The sequence below is a fragment of the Eurosta solidaginis genome, chromosome 1, assembly GCF_040869045.1.
Source record: "Eurosta solidaginis isolate ZX-2024a chromosome 1, ASM4086904v1, whole genome shotgun sequence".
Taxonomy (NCBI): domain Eukaryota; kingdom Metazoa; phylum Arthropoda; class Insecta; order Diptera; family Tephritidae; genus Eurosta; species Eurosta solidaginis.
The window spans coordinates 127,447,696-127,470,102 of record NC_090319.1 but is presented as its reverse complement, the minus strand read 5'-3'; the positions used below and the strand labels follow the sequence as shown (position 1 = coordinate 127,470,102).

Here is a 22,407-nt window from a genome sequence, read left to right as displayed (position 1 = left end):
AGGGCATGCCACTTCGAAAGTGCAAAAACCAAACGCGTCGCGACAATCGTCAGAAACCCCTACGAAAAGACTTGGTGCTTTTCAAACGAAAGTATCCAAGCAAACAATAAAATCAATTTGTAAAATGTGTAAATCCCCTGAACACAGATTACGCAACTGTTCACGCTTTTGCGAGTTAACCCCTCCAGAAAGGATTAAATTCATAAAATCTACAAGTGGTTGTCTGAATTGTCTATCCCCAGGACACACAGTGACCAGATGCACCAGTTCCTACAACTGCAATACGTGCCACTCTCGTCACCATACGCTCCTGCATGCGGATACCCTACAGAAAAATACCACCTACAACCCGCCCCAACACTCCTACGATAATAGGCCCTCTACTTCTAGACAGGCATTAGCGAGACAGGAATCAGAAAAACCAGGGTCAAACGGGAACAAAAATGTGACATCCTGTCATACGAATTCCAGCACAGGTGTGCTATTAGGAACTGCTCGCGTACACATTCACCATAATGGTACCGACTTCTCCGCGCGGGCATTAATTGATTCAGGGTCTGAATGTTCCTTTATAACTGAAAGACTGAAACGCAGAATCAATTTGCCAGCGAGGAAAATGCATGCCCAAGTTTCAGGCATCACAAATGCGGTGTCAGCTCAGGTGAAAGAGGCATCCAAAATTGAATTACGTTCACCAGTGGATGCCTGCTTCAGCCTGACTACACCCGTTCTAGTCCTAGCCAAACTCACTGGGAATCTTCCATCCTGCCATATCAATGCCATGACTATGCAGGCATTCCCAGACTTGGTGTTGGCAGACAAGAGGTTCTACATCAACGAAGACGTAGACCTCATACTTGGAGGAGACATATATCCCCAAATTATACTGAGCGGTCTGAAAAAGAATGTACTAAATACACTTTTGGCCCAAGAGACAGTGTTCGGTTGGATACTAACCGGTCGCATCGACGCATCGAGTCCAACGAAGAGCATCATGTCATTTTATAACGAGGTTGCATTGGACAACCAATTAAAAGCTTTCTGGGAGATAGAAAATGTTCCCAAAAATAAAATGCTTAATGAACAAGAAAGATATTGTGAACAACTGTTTAAGGAAACGACAAAACGGGATGAAAATGGGAGGTATACAGTTTCGCTACCATTCAGGCAGGATTACCCTGAGAATATTAAATTAGGACCGTCCCTAAAGCGCGCATGTTCACAATTCTTCAGAAATGAGGGGCGATTACTGAAAAACCAAGAGTTAGGGAAAGAATATGTTCGGGTGTTATCTGAATACGAAACGCTTGGACATATGAGAAAAATCAAAAACAATATTCCATCCGACGATTCCGATAGTTATTTCCTGCCCCACCACGCCGTTGTAAAAGCGGAAAGTACCACTACCAAAGTGCGCGTCGTCTTCAACGCGTCAAGCCCGACAGCAAATGGCATTAGTCTAAACGACATACTCCACCCAGGTCCAGTATTCCAAGCAGACTTGCCTATTTTAATTCTACGTTGGAGACTGTACCGCTTTGTCTTTAATAGTGACATAGAAAAGATGTATAGGCAAATTTGGGTGACCGATAATCACGCCAAATTTCAAAGAATTGTTCATCGAACATCCCCCAACGAACCCATCAGTCTTTACGAACTGAAGACTGTTACCTTTGGTGTAAACTGCGCCCCCTACCTCGCGATACGGTCACTTCTACAATTGGCTGATGATGTAGAAAACACGCACCCAATAGCATCGGGTATATTACGAGAAAGTATGTATGTCGACGACGTTTTATCTGGAGGGCATACAATAGCGTCAACTATCAAAGCAAGGAACGAGATTCGCGAAGCATTACACTCAGCTGGCTTTCCATTGCGCAAGTGGACATCCAATTGTGAGGAAATCCTTCAGGACATCCCCAAAACGGACTTGCTCAGCGAGGACTTCCTAGCGTTTGAAGAGGCTAGCTCGGTGAAGGCACTCGGAATACGATGGAACGCGCATTCAGACATGTTTTACTTCACCGCAGGAATTTTAGAGAATGGCGAGAACATCACCAAACGCGCAATCCTATCCGCTATAGCCAAACTTTTCGACCCCTTAGGCTGGCTTGCACCAATGGTCATAGTAGCAAAAATACTGATGCAGAACATCTGGTTAGAGGGCACCGGGTGGGACGAACCTGTCTCCCCAACTACCTTAGAACGGTGGGAAAATTTCACCCAACACTATAACGAAATAGATAACATTAGGATACCGCGATGGGTAAATTTTACGCCCGAGGACGACATCGAAATACATGGTTTTTGCGATGCATCGGAAAAGGCATATGCAGCAGCTATATACATGCGCGTAAAAAGGGACGATACAATTTTCACAAATCTCTTGCTAGCCAAAACCCGAGTAGCCCCAGTGAAAACCATCTCACTACCACGCTTAGAACTTTGCGGCGCCGTGCTGCTCGCAGAAATCATGGAATCAATATTCCGAAACATTCATTTGGGGCCAGCAAAAGTTCACCTCTGGACGGATTCAACCATCGTACTCGCTTGGATAAGAAAGCCGCCCTGTTCCTGGTCAACCTTCGTCGCACACCGAATCACTAAGATCATCGATATGGTCGGTAGCAAGGACTGGCTTCACGTGGACTCGGAATCTAATCCAGCGGATCTAGGAAGCAGAGGACTACTTGCATCAGAGTTGATAAACAATTCGTTGTGGTGGCAGGGACCTTCTTGGCTGCAAGAAGACAATTCCCACTGGCCAGCACAAGAGACCGAATACAAAACGTCCGTTGAGGAGAAGAGGGCACAAACATATGCCACGACAAGGGTAGATCATGTAGATATTCTCGACCGTTTTTCAAATTTACCCAGGGCTTTGAAGGTTCTATCCTATGTTAGGAGATTTTATAAACGAACTCACCCAAAAACTAAAGCAATGTTCCACGAAAGGTCGTGTATAATCTCAGCCGATGAGATTAAGGCAACGACTCAAGCATTAATACGAGTCTGCCAGAAACAATTTTACGGGACAGAATATTTAAAATTGAAAAATAGGGAACCTATCGATCGAAAGAGTGAAATACTGTCACTCAACCCATATATCGACAAAGATGCTATTATTAGAACAGGGGGGCGTCTAGGGGCTTCAAAGGACATGTCATACAATGAGCGTCATCCGATCATCTTGCCGTACAATTGTAGGCTGTCTCGCCTTACAGTTATGATGGCTCATCATGACTCCCTTCATGGCGAGAACCAGCTCATGCTCCGTCTTATCCGAACCCAATACTGGATACCGAATGTCAAGACCATGATCAGAGCCATCATCCACAAGTGCAAAACCTGCATTATTCACCGAAAGCAGGTACAGTCCCAACTTATGGGGACCCTTCCCTGCGAACGGACTACTTTTACCCGCGCGTTCACCAATACCGGGGTAGACTTTGCAGGGCCTTTCGACATCAAAAGCTACCGCGGTAGGGGATGTCGACTGTCAAAAGGCTACGTATGCCTTTTTGTCTGCTTTTCCACTAAGGCCATCCATTTAGAAGCCACTAGTGACCTTAGTACCCCAGGCTTCCTCGCGGCCTTTTCGCGTTTTATCGCGAGAAGAGGATGTCCGAAGAACATCTACTCCGACAATGGTACGAACTTTGTCGGAGCTTCCAGATCTCTACGATCGGAATTCAAAGCCTTCCTGGCAGAAAGCCGAGACAAAACAGTCTCCAAGTATAGCCATCAAGCATTAACTTGGCATTTTATTCCCGCTGGCGCTCCACATATGGGCGGCTTGTGGGAAGCGGGAGTGAAGAGCTTCAAAAGCCACTTCAAAAAGATCGCTTCTCCCCACAAATATACTATGGAGGAGTTCCAAACACTTTTGTGCCGGATTGAGGCGTGCCTCAACTCGCGCCCTCTCAGTCCGGGGTCGAATGACCCAACGGACCTGGAACCACTAACCCCAGGACATTTCCTAACGGGCAGCCATCTTCTGGCGCCGCCAGAACCGGATGTGAACGAAAGCCCGGCCTCCATAATAAACAGATGGCAGAAGCTCAAGGCCCTCCATCAAACCTTCTGCCTTCGTTGGAAAACTGAATACCTTTCCGAACTTCAAAAACGAGTGAAGTGGAAACAGTCAAAGCAAAATCTTAAAGTGGATGATCTAGTTGTCATCAAAGAGGACAACTTATCTCCCAACGAATGGAGGTTAGGCAAAGTCGTCAACGTACACCCCGGCGAAGATAACCGAGTACGTGTAGTCGACCTCATAACCGAGAAGGGTCAAGTCAGACGACCTTTGGTCAAACTGATCCTTCTTCCCACGGAGATAGATTGTGCGAGGACCAAAAGCTTCGCTTAACAATCCCCCCGTTCCTCCACATCCCTCCGTTCAAAAAAAAAAAAAAAACTTCTATTTTTTTCATTTCAAAAAAAACCATCCCACTTACTCGTTATTCCAGAACGAGTATACCAGAAAAGCCTTTACGCAGACCCTCGGTCTGCCACAGAAAGCAAAGGCACTCGGCCCATAATCCTTTTAAAATTTTCAAAATTTCAAAACCCAGCGCTCGCCCACCGAGGCCAATCAACCACCCTAATGCAGATCCCCATCTGCCACAAAACACTTATTTTTAATTTTCACAACCAAACCCCATTTCACTCACTCACCCCGAGCGAGGACACCAGAACCCTAACGCAGACTCAGGGTCTGCCACAGAACGCAGATGCACTTAACCAAAGAATCGTGGGCACAATTATTAATACAATTGTTGCAATATGTGGAGGCTAAGTTGGGCAAAAATGCTCAGGAGCCGCCGGCAACGCGAATCCCGATGCGTTTATTTATGGATTTCAAGCCTGGCGGTGGCCTATGTATCATCTTCAGCACAATGTTTAGATTTCGTGCCGAGCAACGCGAAAAAAATTTTGATTTTTCCGTTGGTAAAAATCCACCACGTAAAGATCCAAATATCCAATTGGTGATTGACATTGAACAAGCGTTGGTTGAGGCAAATCTTCATCGTATACATTATATTTACATCAGACCAGAAGTAAGCAAAGATTTAGCACAACGATTACGTGATATACTAATTACCAGACGTGTAGAAATCGTATTCGATGAGGATGAAGCTACTCACATTATATATCCGGTGGTTGATCCTCATCCAGATGAATATGCACGACCAGTTTTTAAGCGCGGAAATCATGTAATGTTGCATTGGTATTATTTTCCTGAATCATACGACTCTTGGGCAGTAAATACTTTTGATTTACCCGAATTCGTCCCCGAAAATCCAGACTCAACTGGAGAACGTTGGCTTGTTTCGGCATCTTGGGTTTTGGATTTGGAGCAATATAATGAATGGATGGTCGAAGAGGATTACGAAGTCGATGAAATGGGCAAAAAGAAAACACATAAACATCGTATGTCTGTTGATGATATGATGTCATTTGGAACGGATGAAAAGAAACGCGTTTCTTCTGGTGTAAGTGGTACTACGACAGGTAAACAAAAGCGACGTCGTTCACCATCACCAAACACTTCGAAACCTGGCAAACGTAAGCGTTCGCCAGCCGTATTGCATAAAAAATTGCGTAACGAAGATGACGATGAAGATTTGACACGTGACATGGATGATCCACCAGCAGAACCGAATGTTCAAGAGGTTGTAAAATCAGCGCCCATGCAGTCAACTGCTAGTCCAGCACCAGGAGGAAAATCACGTGCTGACAGTGATATGATACCCATTAGAAGTGGCACTATGACAGATTTAGATGATGAAATGACAGGCGGTAGCGCGGCTCCGGCGCTTTCCACTGGCGATGGTGAAAATTCACAAACTGGTAAAACTAGTGACAACAGTAATACTCAAGAGTTCTCTTCCTCTGCCAAAGAGGATATGGAAGACAATGTTACCGAGCAAACCCATCACATTATTGTACCCTCATATTCGGCTTGGTTTGACTACAACTCTATCCATATTATTGAAAAACGTGCCATGTCGGAATTTTTTAATGGCAAAAATAAATCAAAAACTCCTGAAATTTATATGGCTTATCGTAATTTTATGATTGATACTTACAGATTAAATCCAACTGAATACTTAACCAGCACCGCCTGTCGCAGAAACCTAGCTGGTGATGTATGCGCTATAATGCGTGTACATGCATTCCTGGAACAATGGGGTCTTATAAATTACCAAATCGATGCAGAATTACGTCCAACACCAATGGGTCCACCTCCCACTTCACATTTTCATATATTATCAGATACACCATCTGGTTTGCAATCGTTGAATCCCCAAAAGACGCAACAGCCATCTGCAGCCAAAACTTTGCTTGACTTAGACAAGCCGAAAGTAATTAAAGATGGTAAAGAAGGTTCTGTTGAAGGTGACAAACCAACACCACAACAGCAGCAACAGCTGCCACAGCAGCAAATCAATAATCCACAACAACAGGGCGTATTGCAACAAACTCAACAACAGCAAATGAATATGAAAACAAAAACTGCACTGGCCAACATGTTGAATAGTCGCTTGGGTAACAGCAATGGTGGGGCAATACAAATACAACAACAGCAACAGACGATGGTCGTAGCAGCAGGTGGCACCCCAGTACCAGAACAGTCGCTTCAACAACAACAGCATCCCCAGCAAATAATACAACATCAAGTTGTGGTCGCTGGTAATGCCCCACAGTCTGGTATGATATTGCATCACAATCATCAGCAATAGCTGCAATATCAACAGCGCCAATTAAATATGGATCAAGTGGGTATCACTTCATCTCCTAATGATAGTGCTTTAAACATGATAATGGAACACGAGACCCAGCAAAATCAGTCCCAACTATCACAACAGCTGCCACGCGAAAGAGGTGATAGATCACCACCTGAAATTAGCGATATTGTATCATCTGTGGCGACAATAACGACCAGCACATCCATGGCATATGTAAATACTCCACACGGACTCTTTCCCATGCCATTGGGCAAGTCATCCAAATTGCCGCAAGTATCAAAAGCCAAAGCAAAATCCAAATTCCTTGGAAAATTTATGGCTAAGGCTGTTATGGATAGTCGAATGTTGGATCTACCATTCTCAATACCGTTCTACCGCTGGCTATTGAATGAAGAATATTCAGTTGGTTTAGCCGATTTGGCACGTGTCGCACCCGAAGTGCAAAGTACATTGGTAAGATTACAGGACGTGGTACTTGAACGCGATCAAATATTAAACGAATCGAAACTTGATGCAATGGAAAAGACTGAAAAGATTGAATCGCTGGATTGGGATGGATGCCCCATAGCTGATCTTGGATTGGATTTCGTTTTACCAGGCTATGCAAATATAGAACTATGCCGTGGTGGTCGTGATACGCCAGTAACAATTCACAATCTACATCAGTACATCTCATTGGTGACGTATTGGTTCCTTGTTGAAGGCGTGCAGAAACAATTTGAGGCGCTACGAGAAGGATTTGACTCGGTTTTCCCGACACAACGTCTGCGTATGTTTTATCCTGAAGAGTTGGAAAATGTTTTTGTGGTTCTGGTGCTTGCAACTACCAACGATGGGACGTTAAAATGCTTCAAGACTGTTGCCGTACTGACCATGGGTTTACCCAAGATTCCCAGGCGATACAATATCTATATGATATCCTCTCTTCATATAATCGTGACGAGCAGCGTCTTTTTTTACAATTTGTGACCGGCTCACCCCGACTACCGACTGGAGTTTTTAAGTCTTTAACACCACAGCTAACAATTGTGCGCAAAACACTTGATGGTAATCAAAATCCAAACGAATATTTACCATCAGTGATGACATGTGTAAATTATTTAAAATTGCCTGATTATTCAAGTCAGGAAGTGATGCGAGAAAAGCTTAAAGTTGCCGCGAATGAAGGCAGCATGTCGTTCCATTTATCATAAATATTGCAATGTATAGCAACAAAATTTATTAAAAAGAACTAAGTGCTTATAATTGGCATAACGAATGATACACACATCTTCAGATGCATAAAAATGAAAGAAGTTGCCCTTATGTAAGTTATAACCCGATTCAAATATGATCGGTGGCAAGAGAACCAAAAAGAAGCCCGTTGGCGAAAATACTTCTTCGCGCTTCCAACTGGGATTTTCACCCGACATAACCTTCAAAAACAGACCAATCAATGCGCCAAGGAATACAACAACAATGCTTTCAGGCAAATATTGGAAGCCAGTCATTAACATTGAATGTATCAACAAAATACCCAACATAATAACGCAAATAACAAAGAAAATGGACAATGATGAATTGTGCTCTTGCTCGACAGCATGTTGGTCTGGTAATGGTGGGTCTGCAGTAGGTGTTGTAGCATTTTGTGTATTATTTGCAGGTGCCAATCCTGTAGCCGTAGATATGGTAGCGTTTGTTAATACATTGGTACTGAGTTCATTCGTATTTGGGATTGATGTATTTGATGATAGTGAGGAGGCGTTGATTCCAGCGGATTGTTTGTCAGCTGATGGATTGTTGCTGAATGTTGATTGTACTGATGACTTGTCTCCGGCGGAGCTGACATTTGGCTTACCACCACTTAGTGTTATATTCTGTGTGGTTTTTGTTGGTTGAATGGCAGCGGCGGAGTCCGATGGTTGGATACTTTTATTTATGGCTGTATTATTACTTAATGTGGCATTAATACCATTGGCATTATTTTCGCCCACTGAAGTTTGGACCAGCAAACAAATAGCAAGTGCAAAGCCGCATGCCATTATTTTGCTTTTAAACATTTTTGCTGTTGGAGTTGACTGCTTCGTTTTATAGGGTTAATTAAGCCATTCGTATTATATTTTCCTTACTTTTTTAATTTTGCAAATTTACAATATTCACGAAAATTCCAATATACAATTTTTACTACTTTACAACAACAAAACTAACACGTCTACTCAATTAAAAAATTAGCAAGCGATTGTACTACGGCCACGCGCCGTAGTAAAAATAATGAAACAACGGAAAAATTCTTTCGATTAGTCCCGTTTGTTTCAATTCTGAGAAATTTACATTCTATACACGGGTGTGTATGAATGTGCACAATTTTTTTTGTCTTTGCGGCTGGTAAATATCTACCAGTGCATGGACTTTTGTAAAGGCAAAATGTTGGGGCACTGAAAATGGTAGTAGAAGTTTCGTGAAAACGATAACTACGGTTTATATTGGTACCAAAAAATTCCCAATTTATCGTAAAACAAACAAATCACAAATAAATCACATCCCAAAACGTCTACCTACCACAACCATTTTCCAAGGTACCAAAATTACTGCCGCCAAATAACCAAGGTCAGCTTGCTATCGTTTACGTAAAACTTTTTATTTTCCTTCAAATTATTCACAAAAAAAAACAAAAAAAAAACTGAGAAAAATAGCGCAGAAAATATTCGCGTACTCAGGCATTATATTTCTCCACTCAAAAATTTATTTCCTGTTTAAGTTCTGCACAAATTTTTTCAAAATTTATTGATTTGATCAGTATCGCCCCCTAATGGTAGTTGGGTGGGCTCTGCAATTCAATACTTTAAAATTATCGCAGTATACAGTATACGTTTTCAGTGCGAAAATACTGAAATATTGGTAGAATCTGGGTTTTGGTAGCGGTAGTAGTAGAAAATGAAAAATGGGCCAAAAAGGTATGTCCAACTACCAATGCGGTAAAGTATGGGCACTGACTGCCCATATACTTATACCAACGTATGTACATACATGCCGAGTTTTAAATCTACATTATATTAGGGATGCATAAAATGATGCAAACGGGTACCGAAGAACCCGTTTTCGAAAAATCGGTACCGGAGCCAAATACCCTTCGGGAACCGTGCCATTTGCTAAAGGCCATCAATTAAACCGGACTAGAAGCGTACTTGGGAAAAAAATTGAATAAACAACTCTCATAAATTACCGAAAGGTAATACAAAAAGAGAAAAATGACACATTCTACAAATGATTCTCCTCATCCAAAACGAACATTTTTTTATTTTTTTCTTTACATCGCATACAATTTTGCTGTCCAAACATTTTTTTTGTGGCGGGCAGGGAAGTTGTTGGGTTTTAGCACCAACAACACAAATAACAGCGACTCAAAAGAACCCACGCTATACACTTTCTACCCGGTTCGGCACCAGAATGTGTGAACCGAAAATCGTAAATGCTCATTTTCTGCAGCACTAGTGTGCACGTGGCCAACTAAAACGCTGCCGGGTGACACAAAATAAACAAAGTAAGGCACTAAAGACCCAGGCACATAACGTGGGTTGAAAGAGGCCATGCACATGATGTGCGCCAAATACAAATATTTTTATACTGCTACAGATGTTTGCCCCCTACGCAAGCGCTACTAAAATATCCCAAATCTCAACAATACAATTAGGGACCACTCGCCCCTGCACTTTGACAATGACCCGACCCATTGAAACCTATTTCACTCCTTTCAGAAAAATGGGTCGTTTTGCCGCTTTAAAACGTAATGCTGCCACGAACGCAGCGCGTTATTCGTCGGAATGCCGAGTGTGTCTTGAGCGACACCCTATCCGCTTGTGCCCAGCCTTTCGGGCGAAAAGACCAGAAGAGCGCCTCTACGTAACCATTCGCGAAAGCTACTGCGGAAATTGTCTGGCACCTGATCACCGCTCTAACGCGTGCCCGAGCCAAGGGCGATGCAAACGGTGCGGCGAGAAGCACCACACGATGCTGCACATCGCCTCGATCGACGAAGAGGAGCAGCTATTACAAGAAGCCCGCTCCAAGCCATGGAGCGTCCAAGTGGAAGAGGAGCTAGATTCACCCCGAGAGCGGATAGACGACTCCATATCGTTATATGCGTCGGACGCTGGAACGGAGACTGGACCTCTTCGTCCACACCAAAACCGAGATGCCAGCCGAACCGGAGCGGAGACGCGGTCTCTTCGCCCGACCATACCATCTACAGCCAAATCATTTCGACCACTTCTGCAGCACGATAGGAAGCGGCTCCAACAAGGGACAGCGGCAGCACAGCGCCATACATATAACGGCCGAGCGGAGACCCGGTCTCTTCGCCGGCAACCCAGGAACCCCCAACGGAGACGACATCCGCGCGACCGCAGAGCGGAGACAAGGCCTCTTCGCCTGCATCAACGACATCAGCCACAAGATCGCAGCCACGGAGGCAACACGCTGCAGCTCACCACCGTGTCCGCCTTCCGGTCAGGGCTTGTAGCCCAGCATTCAGCAGCCACCGCCACCATGATATCAACGGTAGCGATCACACCCACCGCGGTCGTGAAGATAGAAGCTGGGGGGCGGCTACACCTCGTCCGTGCCTTGATTGACGGATGCTCCCCCACCACCGTTATCGCAGATGAGCTAGCCCGGGAGCTCCAACTCCCTACCAGCACCATTGGCGGACAAGCAGGATGCCTACTACGCATACGAGGAAGACACGGCCAAAATAAACGAATTGCAACCCATGCGGCGGTCGTGTCCAATTTTCGGCGAATGGCCCCCACGACCAGCGTCGACAGCGCCATCGCATCCCCGTACGCACATCTCCGTCTGGCGGATCTACAGTTTTATTCATCTGCCCCGATCCGCCTCGTACTAGGGACAGACGTATATGCCGAAATAATGCTACCAGGGATTCTGCCCACCACGTTTGGCCCTTTGCTGGCTCAGAGTACCATCTTCGGTTGGGTACTCTCGGGCACAACCAAGGCCTAACATGAAAATGTTCGGTAACGACCGAAATCCATGAATTTTTACACTTTTTTTATTTTTTATTGAATTCACAATGGAGGTGTGCGTTTAAAATCTTGTATCATTACAATAAGTTCTTTTTTTTGAATTTTCTTCATACAAAATTCACAAGCATAGAATTTCCAATGAATTGGTAATAAACGGCAAGAAATATGAACACGTATATCTTCTTACTTCTTTTCGCAATCCCTAGCTCTAGGCAAACCTGGCTCACGCCTTACACCATAACGGGAAAATTGGTGAATGACCGAGGCAGCAGCAACCAAGCTCCCACCATTTTGCGTGCCGCCAAGCCGGCGGACTGTCCGGCATTATGTTAAGTTAGATATAATTAATTATAAGTTTTTTATTTTTTTTCTCTTCTTCACGGTCGGTGATCCTTGGCGGACTGTGAGGTTGCGTACCGCAAGGGGGGCGGCATGTTTAGGCCCAATGCCTAACTTTTATCTGATTGACGGCGCCCCTCCCTAACGTTTTAATAATATTTCCAGCCACCCACACTCACGCCGCATTTGTGTGCATGCATGCACATGCATGCGTTTCATACGCATGCACGTGTGTGTGCGGGTTGTCAGCACCCATGCACGTATATGTGGGGGCTGTTGTGTGTGTGGCTTTTTTTCCCCTCCTTAATACCAGAGGACTTTTTCGCGGCTTAGCGGTTGTCCTCAACGGGATAACCGGTCTCTTTTATGATCGACCGCCAAGCAGTTCACAACGCCCCGGATCACCATCGTCATTTTTGCGACATTAAGGTAACATTATACCAATTGTATATTTTCCTTTTACTTTCTAATTAAATAATATTTTATAACGAGGCAAATCCTCTTGTGTTTCTTTATTTCATTTCGAGAAACCCATAAACCCGAGATCGACCCGTGTGCGCCATTCCCATTGCCGGTTTACGACGCACTCAGGCCGAACAATATCATTAATGGAGTTGAATGTTCACATAATTCACTTATATACTGTAAAGATATTAACTTTTCTTTTAAAATTTGAATTAAAAAAATTTTTTTTTAAAAGTGGCGTGGTCGTTCTCCGGTTTTGCTAATTTTTATTAAGCTGACGTATAGTAATAAGAGCAACGTTCCTGCCAAATTTCATAATGATATCTTCAACAACTGCCAAATTACAGCTTGCAAAACTTCTAATTTACCTTCTTTTAAAAGTGGGCGGTGCCACGCCCATTGTCCAAAATTTTACTAGTTTTCTATTCTGCGTCATAAGTTCAACTCACCTACCAAGTTTCATCGCTTAATCCGTATTTGGCAATGAATTATCGCACTTTTTCGATTTTTCGAAATTTTCGATATCGAAAAAGTCGGCGTGGTTATTGTCCGATATCGTTCATTTTAAATAGCGATCTGAGATAAGTGCCCAGGAACCTACATACCAAATTTCATCAAGATACCTCAAAATTTACCCAAGTTATCGTGTTAACGGACAGACGGACGGACGGACGGTCGGACGGACATGGCTCAATCGAATTTTTTTTCGATACTGATGATTTTGATATATGGAAGTCTATATCTATCTCGATTCCTTTATACCTGTACAACCAACCGTTATCCAATCAAAGTTAAAATACTCTGTGAGTTCTGCTCAACTGAGTATAAAAAAATTCACAATTAAAAAAAACCAAGTGTATAAATACTGTCCATACAGCAATTAAGTTTATGTCGAGAAACTCGCGAGATTTGCGAGTACTTCGAGACACGAGGATCTCGCGAGAATTCGAGTTCTCGATTTCTCGGTCCTCGAAAATCTCGCGTCTGTTCGAGAAGAAATCGTAGCACTAACTTGTTGAAATGCTTTTTGGATTAAAATTTTTTTTATATTTCATATATTTGCATATTTCTCTGGAAATTTCATGACATGCCGTAGCCTAATGGTAGAGCACTAGGATCATAGCCCAGACGAACAGGGTTCGAATCATGTTGAAGCCAAATGTCAAATTTAATTTTTTTTTAAGAATGCCGAATTTATCAATAGTTAATTGATTTCTTACGCATATTCTATTTGGATACCAGTTCAATACTGATTCATCATTCGTACAGTGATAGCATATCCATATTTATTGATGGGACGGGATTAACAATTTTTATTTTATGTAGTATCAATAGTTGTGGGTGGTCGAGCCATAGATTTCCCTCCGTGTGGTGAAAGTTGCGAACGCCTGAAAGGCCTTTAAGGCCCAACTCCATGCGCGCCCTTCCAAACTTTCAGGCGTATGTGACTGTGTAGATTGAATAGCTAACAAACGAGGTGTAATTCTAGAACGCCTGCAACGGCCACGAGGCTATCCATTGAGTTCTAGCTTAACTCAATAAGCATAACAATTTTGTGCCGGAAGATTTTAGAATATTTTAAAGTCTACCACTAATAGTTCATTCACCAGAACCCGTGATTCACCGCTTTTTAGATCATTGTTCCCAAAAATTCACCAAAGAAAATCAAAGTATAAGAAGCTTCATGATAAAGAATAGTGGGTTAAGCGGATGATAGACGAACGAAAGTCCGAAATTAACTGCCTTGATCGGAATTAACTTAAACATATTACTCATAGTTAATTCCTAAGATTTAAGAGAATTAGTGGAATTTTCGCTGACAACACTGGCGAAAACAACAGAACTCCACCTCGCATCATAACAAGAGAGTCCCACCTCGTTTTGTTAGCTACTTAATTTACAAAGCTGAAAATCGTGATGAAATTCGCCTGAAAGTCTAAGAGAATCGTGGAGAAAGTCGCGTACGCCTAAAAGTATGCATTGAGTTGGGCCTTCAACGAGGTGGAATTCTACAATGCCTGCAACACTCAGGAGGCTAGCCATGAAAGTATGGCCTAATCTTCTAAATAATTCGACCCGTGCGTTACATAGCTCAAATTTTTTGATCAAACATTACACTGTCACCGAGTTTTAAACTATATTTCAGGTTTCAAGTCTCTAGATATACAGGAAGTTAGTTAAAAATCGATTACAAGATTCCCAATTTAAAACTAGTTTTGTCAATATCACGATCCATGCGCCACCTAGCGGAATTTTTTTGATGAAATATTGCATTGTCACTGGGTTCTTACGGCCCAAGTTTCATGTCTCTAGTTCATCGGGAAATTACTTGAAAATCGATCGCAAGATTCCCCCCGTTTTTAAAGGATTTGCATTTCTTGACTTGCGCGCCACATTGCGGAAGTTTGTTTTCTATAAGTTGTATTGTCATATATAGCTGTTAATGAGCTTAATAATATTTACATGAAGCTATATCTTGAATTTACAATACCAAGAACTTTGTTCGCCTCTAGGATAATTTCCTTTTATTTATAGCAAATCCCACATACCTATTTAATCATTAATTATTTCTTTATTAACATGCTACATATCTAGTTTCTAAGATTTAAATTCTTTACCTACATACCTTTATATTTCTAGTCTGTAAGATTTTGTTATCATAGACTGAATAAAGAATAATAATAATAATACGGTTTCAGTACTGGTGTAAATGTGTGAACTATATTCCAAATAACTAAAGAAAAAACAAACAAGCCAGTTTGTGTTTGTGTTTCGTTAGGTTTTTTGATATTTGGCAGGTTTTTCTTTATTTTTTCTGACAAATAAAAATTTTGCTTTCAGTTAGAATGCACAAATGCATAACTATATCCGACATTTTTGTGGAATAAGTGAACCAAGAGAGCGCGAAATAAATTTTCTGTGTTATTTGCATTGCTTTTAATTGTGAAAAAAACTTGATAAAAAATAGAGAATAACATGCCAAACTCACTTATTTCGGAGAAATAGTGGTCTTGCTTTCTCATGATAGAATTTATTGTTTTTTTTGTCTTTTTTTAAGTTCAGATAAAATTTCGCCAATTTCTCTAGCTTGGAATAAAAGACAAAATAAAGTAATGTCATATAGTTATTACTTTCTTTAATATACCCAACAAGCATTTCTGTAAATGTTTTTGAAAATAACTTAAAGTGAGCTTTCTATAATAACCAAAGTGTAACGCTTTCAAAATTAAATTTATTTTAATTTTCTTTAAAAATCTTTTTGTCAGCGTTGAAGCGAAACTGGGTTACTGATTTGGTTTTATATACAAAATGAAAATTTATTCTTTTTTTTTAAATTTTATGAAAGTTTACATTTGCAAGCTTACAAACATTTCTATTATTTAAAGCTGTAAACAAAATACGCGTACATACTTCGCATACTCAAAATACAATACCGGGCAAAATTTTCTGACGGTTTTTATTCAGAGTAGCCAAATACAGAAATAAAGATGCATTTTTTGCCTCTTTGCCTTAGCAATTGACTGCTAAAGCACACACAAAATGTTAAGAGCTGTATCGAAAGACTCGTTTCGTTCCCAGGAATTTCAGATTGGTGGGCGAACATTATATTAAAACCCTTTAATTTAAAAAATACAGTTTACATATATGCGGCTTACATTACATTTGTTTCCATAAGCTTGCATGAGTTTAAATTTTTGACAGCGCACGTACGCCGATTAGTTAAGAATATTGATTGAAAAATTTTAAATTTAGCAAATGCTTGTGGCAATTAGCTTTTAGTTTTTAATAATTTGTACCTATAGTTAGCGGTTTGTTAATAATGTTAACGAAACACGTCTTTAGATATCTCTCCAAATTTTTTTGAACGTGTTTTGGCAGTAAAATTAATAATTTTTTGGGATATTATGCTTTTTTTATATTTAAAAAAATACAAAGAACAGCAGAAACCCTTGTCATGTTTGTCGTCATTGCCCGGCGGCCACGATGGAACTAAATCAGACCATTGTGTTTACAACAGTAGGTTTCTTTTTTACGCGAAGCCAAGGCGAATCCATACCAGGTAGTGGCAAAGCGAATTCAACCAATTCGCCGTGCAGAAGAATTCGATTCACTGACAAGTACAAGGCGCTGTATGGAAAATAATCAAGAATAAGCAATCAGCTGTTGAGATAACAACACCTGGTACTGAATTCGCCTTGATGCGAAACGAAAAATTTGGGTTCTGTAAGCTTTTTAAAAACTTGCCCTTCGCTTGGGTTCGAATAATTTTCCAAGCGAACTTTAAATATATCGAGCCATAACTATCAAAAAGACTTAAGCGTCAACGAAAGTTTCAAAGGTTTTTTTTTTGGAAAAAAAAAAAAATAAAACATGTAGATATTAATTAGCACTTGAGTAAATACAAATGGGCTTAGCCATAGTAGCATCTCAACGATTTACACTTTTGAAACTTACACACCCTTTAAATATTACTCTTATGTCAAAATGGAAATCTTTGTCGTTTAAGTCCATTTGACTATTATGCCTCCTCGTATGTTTTACCTTTAGTTCAATTTCAGATGCTGTGCTTTTTGTTGTTTCTAGGTTCTCTACTAGTGCTGTATCACCTAAAATATTTTCGCCAGCTGAAGATAGCCTGGAGAGTAGATCATCTTCAAGTTTTTTCAACATGATCTTAAAATCATTTTCTTGCTTTGTCAATTGGGCCTAATTAGTAAAAAATGATTTATTTGTTGCATACTTTAACATGTAATCTTATGTATGTTTGTACCTTTAGATCTTCTAGATCAGGCCGCTCTGCCTTCACCACTTCGGCCAACAATTGATCCTCCAAGCCATCGCGTGTTACAGTGAAGTTGATTAAAGTACTTTGCGCCTGCATTTCAGGTTTGTAGTGTGGATTCGCTAATTTAGTATGTAATATAAGGCGAAAACTTGAGTTGTATTCGATCTCCTTATCACCGATTTTAATGGCCCTGGCAACAAATGTGATTTGCAAGAACAATTAATCGTTTAAAAATATACAAACGTATGTAAGGAATGACTTTATGTAAAGATGTTCCGAAAACCCCCATTAAAAACAATGGCACACGAAAATAAAATGTACAGCATACTGGACCAAGTCCATGTACCTTTATGTATTTTGGGGCGCTGTATAGTGTATTTAGATGTTCTGAATAAAAAGATTCGAACTACTTTTTGATAGTGATGGGAAGCCAGCTGTAATAATTTTACTATTGGCTTCAGCTCACAGTGCACAATGAACGAAGTCGAGTTTTTTCGTTATTAATTCAAAAAACATGGATCCATCTAAGGCCATCTCAACCACCAACGCACCCCACCGCATTGCTCCACATACACCCAGAAAAATAAGATAGGTTAAATCTAACAATTTCTGTGGTTAACTTGCTATCCATGTAAATTGTTGTTGCAAAAACCCTTAGGTAACTGATAATCTTGGTCAAATTTAAAATTTTTTATTGGTTAAGGCACATTCTGTATAAATTGTTGTTGTGATCTTTACAATTTCAACAAGTTATATTAACAACCAAACATAGTTCATTTTTTACCTTATATTTTGTTGTTTTTTCTTAACAATAAATATAGTAAATTTAACCAATTCAATAATTGGTGCATTCTGCGCTTACTATTTCTTTTGTAAAATTTACTGATTTGCGCAGTTACTTTTTATACCTTTCATGAAAATGAAATGGTATATTAAGTTCGTCACGAAACCCAAAATTGTAAGTCCTTAAAGGAAAATAGGTAGACTCACCATTAAATATACCGAAATAATCACGATGAAGAGCTGAGGTGATTTAGCCATGTCCGTCTGTCTGTCCCTCAATTTTTGAGATATCTTGATAAAATTTGGTGAGCGGGTGTATTTGGGTGTCCGATTAAACATTTATCGGAACCGGCCCGATCGGACCACTATAGCATATATCCTCCATACAACCGATTTTTCAGAAAATGAGGATTTTTCTCATATCTTACTCAATTTAACAGATTGAAGCTTCAAACTTCACCATATAATTTCGTATATTGCACATATTGTTGCCTGAAAAAATTGATGAGATCGGTAGTATATATAGTATATATCCCCCACAACCGATTGTTCAGATAAGAAACTTTTCGTAATTACTGCCCTATTATAAGAGCTAGAGGCTTCAAATTTGAACGAATGCTTACGTATATAGCATATATTGTTGTCTGAAAAGATCGTTGAGATCGGTGGTATACATAGTCATCCCAATTCTAAACAAAAATTCCGTGCAAGTTTTTTCCCTTCTCCCATTCCTCGTGTTCTAAATAAAAGTTCCTTGAGAGTTTTTTCACTTCTACCTTTCCTCCTATTCTGAACAATGTTCGAAAAAGCGGACACCTGTTATGGGAGAAAAGTAGGTATTATGAATGTGAGGGAGAGGGGATTTCGCTGCCATTTCATAGGACTTTTTTCACTTGTTAAATTAAAGGGAATGCATCAAAATAGTTAAAGGAAATTGGTTCTTTTAAGAAAGATCACTTATTTGTACAAATTTGTGCTAAAATATGTATGTACATTCTACCACAGTATTCTCACTGTTAATACAACAACAACTACAACCACAATATTCTTTATTTTAAGTCGAAAAGTATAGCAACGGTAGAGCTCTTGGTATACATATTTGATGCAGCCATCCAGAAATTGAGCAAGGATTTTTTAATAAGACTTAAATAGATTTTGTCATATGACGAAGGACGAATTCAACTCAACTTGGCCGCCAGAAAATTGCTTTGCTGAATGAAAGCAGACAATTCCGGTAGATTTGTGTTATGCGGCCTTCTTATTCTTATGTTCCGCTGTTGATGTTGCTGTGGCACCAATTCATTACTCATTTCAGTGAATACGACATGAAATGCAATAAATACTGTGCATTGCTTATATTTTATTTCTTAATTTCCAACAAATTTGCAACAATAATTAAACTTTTCAACTTCGAAAATTTGAAATTCCTATTCCCCAATTATTGTTCTCCCTAGGAGAACAGAATTGGAGGAATTTTTCCGCGGGAATAAAAAAAATCCGCGAGAACAAAATTCCGCGAGAATATTTAGAATTGGTCTGAGTATATATCTCATACAACCGATTGTTCAGATAAGAAACTTTGCACAATTTCTGCCCCGTTTTATCAGCTAGAAGCTTCAAATTTCACCAAATGCTTACGTATACAGCATATATTGTTGTCTGAAAAAATCATCGAGATCGGTGGTATATATATTATATACTTCATATAAACTATCAGTTTCGCCCCTTTTTTACGGTTAGAAGCTTCAAAATTCATCAAATTTCATCAAATAGTTACGTTTACGTCATATGTTTTTGAAATACGCGATTCGTAGTCATAGTTTTTACATACAGATTACAAAAAACGTGAAGCTTTGCATCCTCACACATAGTACCTACCTATTTTTATACCTTTCATGAAAATGAAATGGTATATTAATTTCGTCACGAAACCGAAAATTGTAAGTCCTTAAAGGAAAATAGATAGACCCACCATTAAGTATACCGAAATAATCAGGTTGAAGAGCTGAGTTGATTTAGCCATGTCTGTCTGTCCGTCTGTCCATCTGTCCGTCTGTCCGTCTGTCTGTTTGTATGCAAACTAGTCCCTCAATTTTTGAGATATCTCGATAAAATTTGGTGAGCGGGTGTATTTGGGTGTCCGATTAGACATTTGTCGGAACCGACCGGATCGGATCACTATAGCATATATCCTCCATACAACCGATTTTTCAGAAAAAGAGGATTTTTGTAATATCTTACCCAATTTAACAGACTGAAGCTTCAAACTTCACCATATACTTTCGTATATTGCACATATTGTTGCCTGAAAAAATTGATGAGATCGGTCGTATATATAGTATATATCACCCACAACCGATTGTTCAGATAAGGAACTTTTCGTAATTACTGCCCCATTTTAAGAGCTAGAGGCTTCAAATTTCAACGAATGCTTAGGTATATAGCATATATTGTTGTCTGAAAAAATCATAAAGATCGGTGGTATATATAGTATATATATGGTGGTATATATAGTATATATATATAGTATATATATATATATATATATATATTTTCGCAAATTTTGGCCCCATTTTAACAGCTAGAAGCTTCAAATTTTACCGAATACTTACGCATATAGCATATATTGTTGTCTGAAAAAATCATAGAGATCGGTTGTATATATAGTATATATCTCATACAACCGATTGTTCAGATAAGAAACTTTCGCAATTTCTACCCCATTTTAACAGCTATAAGCTTCAAATTTCACCGATTGCTTACGTATATAGCATATATTGTTGTCTGAAAAAATCATAGAGATCGGTTGTATATATAGTATATATATCATACAACCGATTGTTCAGATAAGAAACTTTTCGCAATTTCTACCCCATTTTAACAGCTATAAGCTTCAAATTTCACCGATTGCTTACGTATATAGCATATATTGTTGTCTGAAAAAATCATAGAGATCGGTTGTATATATAGTATATATCTCATACAACCGATTGTTCAGATAAGAAACTTTTCGCAATTTCTACCCCATTTTAACAGCTAGAAGCTTCAACTTTCACCAAATGCTTAAGTATATAGCATATATTGTTGTCTGAAAAAATCATAGAGATCGGTTGTATATATAGTATATATCTCATACAACCGATTGTTCAGATAAGAAACCTTGCGCAATTTCTGCCCCGTTTTAACAGCTAGAATCTTCAAATTTCACAAAATGCTTACGTATATAGCATATATTGTTGTCTGAAAAAATCATAGAGATCGGTGGTATATATATTATATACTTCATATAAACTCTCATTTTTGCCCCTTTTTTACGGCTAGAAGCTTCAAAATTCATCAAATTTCATCAAATAGTTACGTTTACGTCATATATTTTTGAAATACGTGATTCGTAGTCATAGTTTTTACATGCAGACCACAAAAAACGTGAAGCTTTGCATCCTCACACAGATTACCTACCTATTTTTATACCTTTCATGAAAATGAAATGGTATATTAATTTCGTCACGAAACCGAAAATTGTAAGTCCTTATAGGAAAATAGATAGACCCACCATTAAGTATACCGAAATAATCAGGTTGAAGAGCTGAGTTGATATTTAGCCATGTCCGTCTGTCCGTCTGTCTGTTTGTATGCAAACTAGTCCCCCAATTTTTGAGATATCTTGATAAAATTTGGTGAGCGGGTGTATTTGGGTGTCCGATTAGACATTTGTCGGAAACGACCGGATCGGACCACTATAGCATATATCCTCCATACAACCGATTTTTCAGAAAAAGAGGATTTTTGTAATATCTTACCCAATTTAACAGACTGAAGCTTCAAACTTCACCATATACTTTCGTATATTGCACATATTGTTGCCTGAAAAAATTGATGAGATCGGTCGTATATATAGTATATATCACCCACAACCGATTGTTCAGATAAGGAACTTTTCGTAATTACTGCCCCATTTTAAGAGCTAGAGGCTTCAAATTTCAACGAATGCTTAGGTATATAGCATATATTGTTGTCTGAAAAAATCATAAAGATCGGAGGTATATATAGTATAAATATGGTGGTATATATAGTATATATATATAGTATATATATATATATATATATATTTTCGCAAATTTTGGCCCCATTTTAACAGCTAGAAACTTCAAATTTCACCGAATACTTACGCATATAGCATATATTGTTGTCTGAAAAAATCATAGAGATCGGTTGTATATATAGTATATATCTCATACAACCGATTGTTCAGATAAGA

At 39.7% G+C, this 22,407-nt stretch overlaps 2 protein-coding genes and 1 pseudogene across 2 annotated transcripts in view; 2 read left to right on the top strand and 1 right to left on the bottom strand.

Moving 5' to 3' along the window:
• Positions 1–22,407, bottom strand: part of Dhc93AB (Dynein heavy chain at 93AB) — a 2,991,564-nt gene that overhangs the window by 931,491 nt on the left and 2,037,666 nt on the right. Inside the window, exons 22-23 of the mRNA XM_067759821.1 lie at positions 17,352–17,556; positions 17,123–17,287 (exon numbers count right to left, since the gene is read on the bottom strand). Of these exons, the coding sequence (XP_067615922.1) occupies positions 17,123–17,287; positions 17,352–17,556 (370 nt within the window). The remainder of the gene's footprint in view (positions 1–17,122; positions 17,288–17,351; positions 17,557–22,407) is intronic.
• Positions 4,619–6,749, top strand: LOC137238625 (SWI/SNF complex subunit SMARCC2 pseudogene; annotated as a pseudogene).
• LOC137238624 (E3 ubiquitin-protein ligase TRIP12-like) lies at positions 6,777–8,500 on the top strand. The gene is given in 2 exon segments (XM_067763781.1): positions 6,777–7,548; positions 7,551–8,500. Coding segments are annotated over 2 exon segments (1,170 nt in total). The 3' UTR covers positions 7,949–8,500.